At 52.4% G+C, this 12,349-nt stretch overlaps 5 protein-coding genes across 5 annotated transcripts; 2 read left to right on the top strand and 3 right to left on the bottom strand.

The window, feature by feature from the left end:
• Nucleotides 1-17: 17 nt before the first annotated feature.
• P168DRAFT_244114 (putative C-14 sterol reductase) lies at nt 18-1,581 on the top strand (the record flags this gene model as incomplete). Its single annotated transcript, XM_024833911.1, has 3 exons — nt 18-55; nt 112-419; nt 479-1,581. The coding sequence occupies 3 exons, from the start codon at nt 18-20 to the stop codon at nt 1,579-1,581; spliced, it is 1,449 nt and encodes a 482-aa protein (XP_024688825.1).
• A 541-nt stretch (nt 1,582-2,122) lies between these two features.
• On the top strand, nt 2,123-4,041 carry P168DRAFT_244217 (F-box protein; the record flags this gene model as incomplete). The annotated part of the gene is made up of 2 exons (XM_024833917.1): nt 2,123-3,547; nt 3,604-4,041. 2 exons carry the CDS (start codon nt 2,123-2,125, stop codon nt 4,039-4,041), a joined length of 1,863 nt encoding a protein of 620 aa, XP_024688824.1.
• Nucleotides 4,042-4,787: 746 nt separating this feature from the next.
• P168DRAFT_322293 (uncharacterized protein) lies at nt 4,788-5,116 on the bottom strand (the record flags this gene model as incomplete). The annotated part of the gene is made up of 3 exons (XM_024840552.1): nt 4,788-4,839; nt 4,898-4,910; nt 4,966-5,116. 3 exons carry the CDS (start codon nt 5,114-5,116, stop codon nt 4,788-4,790), a joined length of 216 nt encoding a protein of 71 aa, XP_024688823.1.
• Nucleotides 5,117-5,977: 861 nt separating this feature from the next.
• On the bottom strand, nt 5,978-7,335 carry P168DRAFT_285365 (putative alpha-L-arabinofuranosidase axhA; the record flags this gene model as incomplete). Its single annotated transcript, XM_024836203.1, has 2 exons — nt 5,978-6,000; nt 6,372-7,335. 2 exons carry the CDS (start codon nt 7,333-7,335, stop codon nt 5,978-5,980), a joined length of 987 nt encoding a protein of 328 aa, XP_024688822.1.
• Nucleotides 7,336-9,002: 1,667 nt separating this feature from the next.
• On the bottom strand, nt 9,003-11,434 carry P168DRAFT_260252 (dynamin family protein). The gene is made up of 3 exons (XM_024834665.1): nt 10,990-11,434; nt 9,490-10,934; nt 9,003-9,435 (listed from the first exon to the last, which is right to left on the bottom strand). The coding sequence occupies exons 1-3, from the start codon at nt 11,368-11,370 to the stop codon at nt 9,048-9,050; spliced, it is 2,214 nt and encodes a 737-aa protein (XP_024688821.1). The 5' UTR covers nt 11,371-11,434; the 3' UTR covers nt 9,003-9,047.
• Nucleotides 11,435-12,349: the final 915 nt, after the last annotated feature.

The raw sequence follows: 12,349 nt of genomic DNA, 5'->3' as shown, positions 1-12,349 counted from the left end.
TCAGGATATCCCTCCAAATGCCTCATTCAGAGCCTCACTACGAATTCGGTGGGCCGTAAGTGTCCCTTCCGATCTCCTGATCCATCGATCTTAGTCTCTGACGTGGAACAGGCTTGGCACAGCCGCCATCACTGTCGGTCTACCCGTGCTGTTGTATTTCTTCCGCTTCGCCTGCAATGATGTAGCTGGGTGTCCCGTTCCCTCTTTGTTGAGCCCCAGTACGCTGGACTGGGAGACGCTCAAGGGGGAAATTGGCTGGCCTCAGGGCGGAGTCTGGGACCTGTGCAGTTGGCAGGTCATGGGCGTGGTGTTGGCCTACTACCTCGTCAGTCTGGTTCTCTGGAGGATTCTCCCCGCGAACGAGACGCTGGGCACGAAGCTGGTGCACCATGGCCGTCCGCTTAAGTACCGGCTCAATGGTGAGAAAATTCGTACTCCAATTGATGACTACCGTTCGAGGTCTCTGACCTCCCTGCAGCGTTCTCGTCCAGCCTGGTCCAGCTGGCCGCGGTCGCCATTGGCACCTACTACCGTGGCGCCGACTTTGTTGTCTGGACTTACATGACCGACAACTACATTCAGATCTTGACGGCCAATGTGCTGATCGCGTACGGGATCTCCATCTTCCTCTATGCGTACAGTTTCACCGTCAACACGAACTACCCCAACGACGACCTACGGGAGCTCGCCGAAGGCGGCGACACGGGCAACGTCATGTATGACTTCTACATCGGCCGTGAGCTCAACCCACGCGTCACGCTGCCGCTGATCGGCGAGGTCGACATCAAGACCTGGCTGGAGATGCGGCCCGGTCTGACCGGGTGGATGCTGTTGGACCTGGCTTTTGTCGCCCAGCAGTACCGCAACTACGGCTACGTCACCGACAGCATTCTCTTTGTGACTGCCGTGCAGGCATACTACGTCCTCGACGGCCAGTATAACGAGTCGCATGTCCTCTCCATGATGGACATCATCACCGATGGCATGGGCTTCATGCTCACCTTTGGCGATATCGTCTGGGTGCCGTTCCTTTACTCCACACAGTGCCGCTATTTGGCGACCTACCCGCTGCATCTGGGCTGGACTTCTATTGCCGCCGTCAGCGCCGTTTTCGCCCTGGGCTTGTATATCTTCCGCGCGGCCAACACCCAGAAACGCGTCTTCCGCACCAACCCCCAGGACCCGAGTGTGGCGAATCTGTCGTACATCCAGACCAAGCGGGGAACGAGACTGCTCACCGCAGGCTGGTGGGGCATGTCGCGCCATATCAACTACTTTGGCGATTGGTTGCAGGCGTCGCCGTTCAGTCTGCCCACCGGCGTGGCTGGGTATCGGGTTCTCGCTGCGGGGAGTGCCGCGGCAACGTCGTCGGTGTTCACCACGCGCGACGGACGCGAGGTGGTGCAAGGTGATGCCCGAGGATGGGGTATGATCTTCACCTACTTCTATGTGCTGTACTTTGCTATCTTGCTGGTACACCGTGAGCGCCGGGATGATGCCATGTGTGCGAAGAAGTACGGAGAGGACTGGGCGCAGTACAAGAAGACGGTGCGCTGGAGGATTCTGCCGTGGGTTTATTAATTCTGCTTACCATTTGAATGCCCTTGTATATCAGAAGAGATGATGGTGCTTTGGGGGAGCAGGACGATGGTGACTTCTGCTTGGTGTCACGATACCGTAGGCATGATCCTACAACCAATTGCCAGTGATGGAGAACCGCTGGACCTTTTACATATTACCACTTAATAATGCCAACCTGACGGAATCCCGTCAATAATCCACATACTGGGCCCGTCGTTCATGTACCAAAGTCAAGCAATTCGAACGCTACCTAAGGTGAGTGAAATGCTTTCTCCTAATGTAGTCACTCGTAGCCCATCCTGCGTCGCTATAAAATACCATGTGTTCCATCCTTCCCTCATCTCATGTCCCTCTACCAGACTACAGTGACGGACGAAGGGATCGCGTAAAGATCACGACGTCATGTTCCTGAGGCGGTGACATCTGGCAGAATCGCCCCGCCACAGACGGGCTCAGAGTCAAATATTGCACTCTCTCCACCTCCGTTATTCTCACTGTTCCAATCGTTCCTGGATCGAAATCTCCTCCCTTTCAATCGAGAATGACGACAACCTTTCCCGTGGCAGATCCACTCACTATTCTGCCCCCCGAGATTGTCCTGCGCATCTTGGAATTCTCCCCGGTCGCGACCCTCGCGTCTCTAACCGCCGCCTCTAAGGCCTGGCACCGATTTATCGACGGCGCGCATCAAGAAGCAATTTACACCTCCAAGGCGACACAACCCCCCGGTGGCGCCCGTGACCTCTCCTTCCTTTCCAACGCTACTAGCTACGCCAATCTTTTCGAAGGAACGTCGTCATGGAAGGACCTTTGCAAGCGACAGACGCTGCTCGCCCGCAACTGGGCTGCGTCCCCGCCAGCGAGCCGGGAATCTGTCGTGCAGGTCGGGAATGATCCCGTTTGGCGATTCCGTCCTGACTTTAAGCGTCGATTCTTTGTTTCCACATCTCATGCCGGTGGCTTGAATGTCATTAGCATGGACACGGGTCGCGTTATCTGGCGACTCCCGTCGACGCTGGATACGGCGGATGGCGAGCATGGAGTTCGTCCGTATGCACACTTGGAATACCAGGATGGGATGGCGGTGTTCGATTGTGAGGGGGATGCGGTGGAGGTCTGGCAGGCGGGCTTGGAAGGTGCACAACATGGGGAGTTCCGGCAGATTGCCGTCTTGAACCATGATTGCCAGACCAGAGGCTTTCAGCTGTCCTTCTGGACGCTCTGCGTGGTGTCAAGTGAAGGCCAGGGTTTTGTCTATGATATGACGCAACGCCCTCCCAAGCTGCGGACGCACCTCAAGATTCAGGATGGTGGTATCGGTCACCTCGACCAGAGTGCCGACGTTGTCATCTATTCCATGGGCCCGGGGGGCTTCCATGCGCACGACAAGACGACGGGGGAGTTCTTGGGTGCCCTCCACCCGTCGGAGTGTATGGACATGTATCACATCCGCCCACCAGCCGCCGAATCTCCGAACGCTACGAGTCGACCGTTTCTTCCCGGCTCTAAGCGCAAAGACTCTCTCCTACCTGTCACGGTCGCAAAGGGTCCTCTTCCTACCCCGACCGATCCGGATCATGTTTGGGACGGCGAGAACGAGTGGGGATCAGGGATGATAAATGGGAACCTTTTCGTCGGTTTCTCTCGCGCCGGTCGGGTCTTCGTGTGCTGGGACTGGCGTAAAGCCCTCCAAAGCGGTGTTGAGGGGAACAGTTCCATCATCGAGTGCGAAACAGACGGATCCACCTTTGATCTAGGAGGATGGCTGTCCGTGCGAAACCATCGCCTGATGTTCGAGATCCAGGACCGGATTTATATCGTCGCGCTGGATGACGACGACCGAATCCAATGTTCTGACAGTCCCGCCCGCGCGTCGTACACCCTCCTCACCAGCTCTGCCCCACAGCTAGCCGTGCCGGTCAGTTTCATGGGGCTCTATGATGATGCGATCATGTCGACTTACACTGTATGTTGGACCCTGGGTCAACTCTAGGAAGCACGAAGACTAACTCTATAATTCAGACCCTCGGCTGGCGCCAACCCCTCATTAACCTTCCCGGAGGCCAACCTCCACGACAAGATAACGCCGCCCGCATTTTCCCCACGAAAGCCATCCGGATCGTCAACCTAGCACCTGAACTCTCCGACAAGTCGGATGCCCCCTCTGACGCCGACCAGGCCCAAAACCAGGCTGGAGAAGGTGGAGGCCCGCAAAATCCGCCAGCAGAGGAGGTCTGGCGGTCCCAAGCGGGACTTTTGCAGCTGATCAACATGCTCGGAGGTGAGTTTGGGGAGCTGGAGGAGGAAGACGAGGGGGAAGATGAATTGGAGGCTTTGTTTCCAGATGCGCATAATGGCGACTCCGACGGGTGGGAGGACGATGACGATGACGACGACGACGACGATGACGATCACGACGATCACGAGAATACGCACCAGCCTCCGCATGAGGGTGCATAGGTTTGAGGGAAACCTGGAGTTGCTGGTGGGGTTGACAAGTTACCCAACCGTGTTTGACCTTGACCTCAACCTCTGGAAGCCCTACCGAGGGGAGCAGTCCAGGTCAGCCTAGGGTCAAACACATCGAGTCAGCGCCTTGTCGCATGAAATCGAAAGAGTGTCCTGGGTCCCGACTAACCTACAGGGCACCATCCTACTGTACTAACCGGAGTTTAGGGCGTATGGTGTAACGTACCCACAACAACTCGCATTTAAGGTAGATAATAGAAAATCCCAAGCGCTATACAGTGCGGCGTTCTACAAGCTGGGGCTATTTGGTGGTTACATCGACCTGATTTGAATTATAGGCCCAGGCTAGGCCTTTTCACTGGCACGGTCATGAATTTTCAATTACGTTGCTACGGCTGAGTCGACGGCATCATGTACAACAGGATAAATTGATTTTATCAACTAGCCAACAGGAGGGCTTTCTACCAAATTTTCACTTGATCGAAATTGCGTCTACGCGGGGAATATACATAGTAAATACTTTTCAGATAAAATATTGCCTTGACTGAGAGACAGCTATTGATCCAGCATGGACAAAGAAGCCACGCCTGTGATGAACTTCTGTTCCAGTTGTCATCATGCTTGGTAGTGTCGGTTCCAGCATCTGCTCTCTTGCCAGGGGTAGTTTGTGCCTTGCAATGTCCCTGGTACGGTCAGCATAATTCCACTAGGTTCCGCAACCATGTCTGGATATCTATTTACGCCGCCCTGAGTGGAGATGCACATAATGCAGTTTCCAGAGCTCTCGTCCTGCAGCAGTCAGCGGCTTGTTCGTGGTATTGAAATCCGTATCCCTCGAGAGACGTACACAAGGGCGGCCTCTATCGGTCGTCAATTAGACCCTAATGCCCTTGGTCCTAGCCAAAACACGAGTACCCGAAAGCAGTTCATTGAACAGCCCAAGCGCAATCACCGGGTTTCGCTTCTCCAGTCCATTGTTCTCGACCAGTGTATCATTGACAGGAATCGTCAACGCGGACGCGGACGTTGCCACGAGGCAGAGAAGAGGAGCAAAGAAGAACTTCATGTTGATGACAAGAACTCGGCTTCGTTATGATCGATATCTGTATGGGGTAGGAAATAGGTAGGGTTCGGCGACGCCATCGTAGCCTTGCGCTAGCGGCAGGAAGATTGGAGGCTTGGTGGCTGACAGGCGGAGCCGCGACTGCGTGATGCCTCGCGTTGTCATTGAATTTGGCATGTGCCTCTACGGTTGATGATATCTTCACTTCCTGATTGTGATGTTGTAGAACGAGTTTTCTTTGCGGGAGGATCCAGAATGGCCCCCATGTTGAGAATGCGCTGCAACGTCCACCTCCAACGTCATCGAGAGGCTGCCTCGTTCCCAGGTTTACTATCTTTGGCTTGTCCGGAATTGTAACTATTGAACGATAGGCTGTCGTTTATATCCCTCCTTGTGCTTGGATGAGTGGCGCACTGGAAGTATATTGGTATGCAGTATAGTATATTGATGCTATTTGTGTTTATTTTTACTTCGAAGATCAAGGTGTGGGATCCCACCAATTCAACGGTTGAACGTGCCGAGCTGCTCTTCAGTTGTTGCATTCCTGGCGTGGTTACTTCTATCCATTAACTATTCTTCAATCATATCTTCAACACTTTGGACTTGTCCATATTACTACTCTAAGTCTAGGACTGGCCAAGCAAATAGTTCACTAGTCTCAAGTGGAGGTCTTGCCGTCCCAACCTTAGATCTAGAGCTAGACCGATATCGCGCGGTCGATTGTCTCCAAATTGATATCGCTACTGCTGCCTCTAATACTTTTCTTCATGTCCCGTTCTGATACACTTGTTATGGCAAGCCTTCAACGCAATAGAGTCACTATAGAGAACCCGTTACTGGGACTGGCTCTAGCTTTCTCCTCGTCTACTCCCTGCCCACGACACCAGCTGGGTGTTAGTAAGATGTATATATATATATATATATATTTGGATATGGCATCATTCCATGGGTTAACTTCCCAGCCTAGGCATAGACTCTGGAGCAAACCATACGGCCCCATTACGGTAATGCGCCATCCTACAAGCGCAAGGCTGGTGGTTGAGTGTCATGGCCCCGAATGTCTGATTAGGAAAATGGCCTTATTTGTTTAATTTAACAATAGCAAGCTTATACAAAATACATGAGTAATTCCTGTACAGACAACTGGCATTAGGATACCTGCCTGTCGCCCTAAACACGCCCCAACATCCATCGAGGAAGACTAGCAACTCTCATAATCCCAATCTCCCAGCTATCTAAACCTGCAGCGACAACACACCTGGTCGGTACGGCAGCAGGTTGTAGTCGTCGCCCCCGTCGGGGTCCCGTCCCTGGTAGAGAAGCTGCAGGTTGCAAGGATCGACCGTCATGGTCTGGTCGGGGTTCGCGCGCACCAGGTCGCCGTGGCTGATGTCGTTGGTCCAGGTCGCGCCGCTGTTGGCCTTGCCGGCGAAAGGCGCGTCCTCGGTGGCCGCATTCGGCGTCCACTCGCCGTCCAGCGTCTCGGCTGTGAACGAGCGGAAGAACCGGCCGCCGGAGCCTTGGGCCTCGACAATCATCAGGTACCCGGCACCCTCCAGCGTGTAGACCTGCACGGCTTCGAAGAGGTTGTTGACCGTGTCGCTCATGATCTCCTCGAACTCGGTGCCGAAGTCGCCGGGGAATTTGTCGATCGGCATGCTCGCCCGGTAGATCTTGCCGTTGTCGCCCGCAAAGAACAGGTACATGTTCTCGTCGTCGCCGATGACCGTCTGGTCGATGGCGCCCGTGTCGCTGCCGGTGATGGTTCCCGAGAAGAGCGGCAGCTCTTCTGACCAGCTGTTCGCGTCGGTGGGGTCGCTCGACGTCCGGTAGCTGAACGCCGTCGAGCCCCATTGGTAGGCGAGGATCCAGACATCCTTGGGCGCGAAGTGGAACAGCGTCGGCGCCACGGCCCCGACTCCCTCCGTCTCGGTCTGAGTCGCGGCCGCCATGTCGGGCCAATCCGCAAAGCCACCGAAGACCATTGACCCGTAGGTGGTTCCCATGTCGTGAAAGCTGGCGTACACCAGATGCTGGTCGTTGTACACCACGTTGGTGAAGTCCTTGAGCGCCGCCCAGCCCTCCTTGGGCTCTGCGAGCGGTTCCGTTGAGGTCCACTTGTAGGCCGATGGCAGAGCGCACTGCGCCGTAACGCCGGGAATGGCCGCCAGCAAGGCGGCGCCGGAGACGGCGAGGTTTTTCTTGACGTTGCGGGAGTTCATTTTGACGCTGGTAGTAAGGAAGGACTGGGTATGAGAAGAGTTCGAGATCAAGGAGCAGACCGATCCAGTATCGGGCTGGCTTCATTCATATATCCAACCCAGGGCTTGGCGTCGGCAGTTGACAATTGCAAAAGAGCCATCCCTGGCCCCATTAATCCACGGCTAAAGTCTGGATAATTGGGGTGGACGTTACGGACAATGATGTCGCCGCTGCGATATTAACTATGTGCCGTTCGAAACGCCTTCTGGGATCATGGGTGAAACATATCAGGAACAGGAAACTTTCCAACCAGGGGTCCCCGAAACGGCCGGGAATTTACTGTTTCGGTCAAGGGCGACTAGCCGTCCTTTAGTCGACGAGTGGGTCGAATCGCATGTCCGACAAGACTGTGGGGTGCATGAAACAGGCCCAGGAGAAATCCATCTCCGTCGATCCACGTCCTGGTGTTGAATATTGCGGGGTTGGCTAATTTGCCTAGGGGAACGACCAGGGTATGCACTATTCATCCACACTCGTGTCCACTGTAGGTAAGGTTTGACCGAAACAATCCATTCGCTGATGAAACAATTGGTCATACTGTCTATTTATGGAACCATGAGGTCAAAAACAGCAGGCTACGTACGGGGTAGGTGGTGATAGGGCTTTTTCTTGTGCCTCGGCCGATTGACTGGCTGGTCCTTCCACGATAATTACCGATCGCACCATCGTAAGCTGCAGTACGGAACCTAGCCGAGTAAATAGCGTACCCATGTGGGATATAGTGGTGAAACATTACTGCTGGTCATTCGAGACTTCGATCGTCATGCCATACTCCACCAATACTAAACAGTGGCGTCTTGCAGCGACGTGAGGTATATAATAACGGGACCGTGTGTCTTCAGGTCTCGAGTCTAAATAGACACTAGGACGAGCTTCGCTGACGTGGTTGGTGGAATGGCTAAATGCCAGTCATAGCTGGATGGAGATCAGGTGGACTCCATTAACTCAGATAGACTTTTGGATAAATTCAATAAAGTAACGTTGTATACTTCATCCTAGTCCGGCATTGGTTAGGGTGAAGACCCATTCTGCATCATCCAGGACATCATTTTCCCATCCCTACTAATAATATGCACTATATATGCCTAGACCCCGATATACAAGCAGAACACATGCAACTAAAATAAGGGAATACGACCTCATTACATTTGGAATAGATCGAGTACAGAATTCCCTGGATATTCTTAGCATGGTGGTACTGGAGATGCTAAATGGGATAAAGTATTTCCTCGGAAAGAATCAGTTAGTGGATGGTGAAAAAAGCGACCTGGTTTGGGCTGGAATAGTCACTATTCGTCAGGACAGAAGTGCCCCTACGCCACAGGAGCACATGCGGTCAAGGAATATGGTTGGCAGGATGGACCACGTTATGATGGTAAACAACTGACATGGTTTCCGGTGGTTATCTAATACGTGCGGTGTGCTGGTGTGTTTTTCTTGTGCTAGTCGATCTTAATTTCACCATTCAAACAAATTATCCTGTAGTATGAGTTGCTATCGTGGAGGAAACATGTAGTATATCTAGCACGATGACCATCGTGTTCGGCTTTGCCGATGAGCTGTGAACAAGATCCAGACACGATTTCACATGGACAACTGAGGCTGGGGAATACCGTAGAGAATTATCGCCAAAGCCAAGTCACTCCACTCGTGAATACCTCTGTCGTCTAGTTTACAGAAGAATCCTCTTCCCCGCCTCTAGATCCCTGATCTCTTTGACCAACTGGGCTCGCAAGCGGCGAGCCTGGGGCTCTTCCCCGGCAATCTCTTCCAAGTCCTCCATAGACAGTTTGTGAACAAAAAGGGAACTGAATAGCTTCGTTGGCGTTTCAGGGCCGTGAACCAGGTAGAAGTCTGCAGCCTGCATGCAGACATTGTCCGCGAAGCGCTTCAAGGACGCTTTGTAGTAGGACTGTAGTATGTCGTGGATATCCTCCACCGTTTGGCGGGTGTTGCTCTTATTATGGGCTGTAGATACGTCTGAGAGACGGACTATCTCTCCACGCTTGTGGTCGCTGATAACCTTAGGGGCAAGGTGGGCTTGGATGCGAGCGGCTCTCCTGGATATTGTCAGGGTGGCCGAGGGTAACGATGAGGCACGGAAATAATGTTACCTTTGCTGCAGCGTGTCATTGAAGTAATGATTTAGTGTCAAGGGTGTGCCATTTCGCTCGATATGGAGCAGAAAGCACACCTGCTTCATGGCATCGCGGTATTGCGACAGCAGGTCGTTAATCAGTCGTGCCTTCAATCTATCACAGACACGCTGATTAACGCACGACAGCTCAAGAGCTTTGAGAATGAACCGGTGAACCAATATAACGACATCGCTGATGTGACCTTGCGCAAAATTGGGCCACTTCGCAGACTGTTTCCTGAATACTTCAGCGAGAATGGACGGATTGAAAGTGCCCATCTCAAATCCACGCGACAGATGAAAAACCTCGGTCAGCCACTGGTATATTCCGCTGCTCTTAGGATACCTCTCTAACGTAGACTCGTGGAGGATTTCAGTCAATTCTTCTATGTCGTCAGTCGTGCGGGTGTCGATGCCTGGTGGCGCATCTGATTCATTGATGGACTCCCGATCTCGCATATCCGAATTGTTGTTGGGCTCTTCATCCTGCGACTCTGAATCCGTCTCTCCCGGTGTTTGTTCATCCTCGGAGTCGTTTGTCTCTTTCTGCGAACTGAACCGATATTCATGTGCCCAAGAAGAAAGGCTTTCGGCAAAAGCAACGTAGCAGTTCATGACTAGGGTTGCTATACGAAGGTCCGGATGATTATCAAAGACATCATCCATCGCATAATTGGAATTGAGGCCATGGGACGTGATTTCCTGGAAGCGCGATACAACCCCCAGAAGAAAGCTGCGTTGTTGTTCGGAAGTTACGCGCTCGTCACCTAAGTTTTTGAGGCTTTTCTGCCTCGACTTGAGCCGTTTCATGATCTCCGATCGGACCTGGGAAAATGACTGTCGGGCATTGTGAATGACAGCCTCCTGTAGGCGTAATCGGAGCGACTGGACGCCGAATCGGTCTTGAGGAACCGAGTTCCATGGTTCTGTTTGGCGGAACGCGTCCTCGGCAGCATTGCGGTCGACACCTCCTTCCTGCAGTTCGCGCTGCCCCAGGTTGCGAACAAGGAACCACCCATGTTTGAAGATCAGGTCTTCGCCATGAATGAGATCCAGCACCCTTTGCTCGGCACCCGTGTCGACCAGGTCTGGTTTGGTAAGAACGCCCAGAGTTCGCTGACCATTGGGGTCGTACTCGCGCGCCAGCTCTACGATCTCCTGAGTCGCGATATCCACGTTGGCCGGAACGACCATCAGCATAATGGATCGAGCATTCTTCATGTACCCAACAACCATGTTGTGGACCAGTTGAATGTCGGCCTTTGAAGTCACCCCGGGCACGGTATTTTTGAATATTCCAGGGACATCAATCACGCTCAGATGATCCTCGTCCGGACCACATATTTCTAGACGGAAGACATCATTTGAAAAGGTCGATTTGGCACCGTTCGGTACAATCGAGACACCCATCAGTGCGTGGACCTCAACTGGCTGTCAGTACTTATGCGGGCTCCTCGTGATTGATTGAGATGCGTACCTCGTTCATGACATCCGAGAATTCATCAGAATCAAACGTGCCATCTTTTCTCCATGTCCATTCCTTGAGTGCGGCCGCCTTTTCCGTGCTTGCATCCGGGCCAGGTAGCGCGGATGCAGTAATTGTACGAGCTGAATGTTCCTTGGTTCTGCGGAAGATGATCTGAGTGGCAAACCGTGTACAGAGACCGCTATCGCGAGGGAAAGGAAGTCGGGTGAGGCCCTCCAGCACTGAGCTTTTGCCGCTAGACTGGTCGCCAACCACCACAAGCTGAGGGAGCGAGATGTACTCGCCGACGTTACAAGCAAAGAGCTTGTCGATCTTATCCAGCAGCGCGGGGTCGGACAACGCCAGTTGATCAGGATTCTGACTTCTTTCCATCGTCGAGATGCCAATGAGATTCTTAGCCTCGTAGGATAGTTATCAGGGAGCGGTCAACAGAGAAAAAGATGATTTATTTGGTGGGAGGAGCAAAATGATGTAAATTCTAGGTATTGGGACAGTAGAGGGAGGTGTCAGTACATGGGAAGGAGAGATGTACAAGAAGGAAGGTTGAGATCTGCAGCGTAGATGGTAATATTTATCATAACCCTTCTTTGTGTGTTTAGGGCACCATCTGCAGACCTACCTGGGTATTCACTGCTTTCTATAGACATCACTGGGTTCGTTTGTTGTTTGTTGCATGCAGTGATATTTATTAGGCAAGGGATTTTATGTATGCGCTGGACCTGCTAGTACAATCACTCTCAGGCCTGGGAGCTTGAAAACAGCATGATTCTTGACTATTTGTAAAGACTTAACCTAACAAAGCTTGTCAAGATCATACACATGATAGTGTAGCTTTGTGGGATGATAGATACCGTACTAGACAATATAACCAGCAGGTCTAGATACCTACGCAGCATTACAGGTGTATGGCACGCTGCAATTCTTTATTCGCGAGGGATGTTTGGCTCAGATGCAAGAATGATAGTCTTGTATCCTTCCACGTAGTTTCATACCCTCAATATCCTGGAACTAGAGCCTTTGTGGGGGTGCTGGAGCCTGACTTTCGGTATAAATATCGGAAAATCGGCCCTGTGAAGCCCTAGCGCCATAAGTCTCCTAATCATAGCCTGTGCCTTCGAGAATGTTTTAGAACTATCTATAGAAAGTGATTTTCTCACCTAGGCTTGCTGAGGACTCGCTACGTACAAGGATGTACTGTCTGTGGTGATCAATCACTCTAATGCACCGAATTGGCGATCAATTCCTAATTCGCTTTTGATTATGACCACTAGCCCAAGCATAACAAGGCCATGACATTAGTCTCTCACCTAAACCCAAGATTTTATTTATATGTGGCTCATATTCCTGGTCG

The sequence above is a fragment of the Aspergillus campestris genome (genome assembly GCF_002847485.1).
Source record: "Aspergillus campestris IBT 28561 chromosome Unknown P168scaffold_15, whole genome shotgun sequence".
NCBI lineage: Eukaryota > Fungi > Ascomycota > Eurotiomycetes > Eurotiales > Aspergillaceae > Aspergillus > Aspergillus campestris.
This window is presented reverse-complemented; position numbering and strand designations above follow the sequence as displayed.

What these genes read in the sequence shown, in the direction of transcription:
- P168DRAFT_260252 (XM_024834665.1), bottom strand. Translation starts at nt 11,370, where the DNA reads ATGGAAAGAAGTCAGAATCCTGATCAACTGGCGTTGTCCGACCCCGCG. An exon ending in TCTCGGATGTCATGAACGAG is followed by an intron (nt 10,935 to 10,989) that starts GTACGCATCTCA and finishes CAGCCAGTTGAG; the next exon opens with GTCCACGCACTGATGGGTGT. An exon ending in AATGACACGCTGCAGCAAAG is followed by an intron (nt 9,436 to 9,489) that starts GTAACATTATTT and finishes GACAATATCCAG; the next exon opens with GAGAGCCGCTCGCATCCAAG.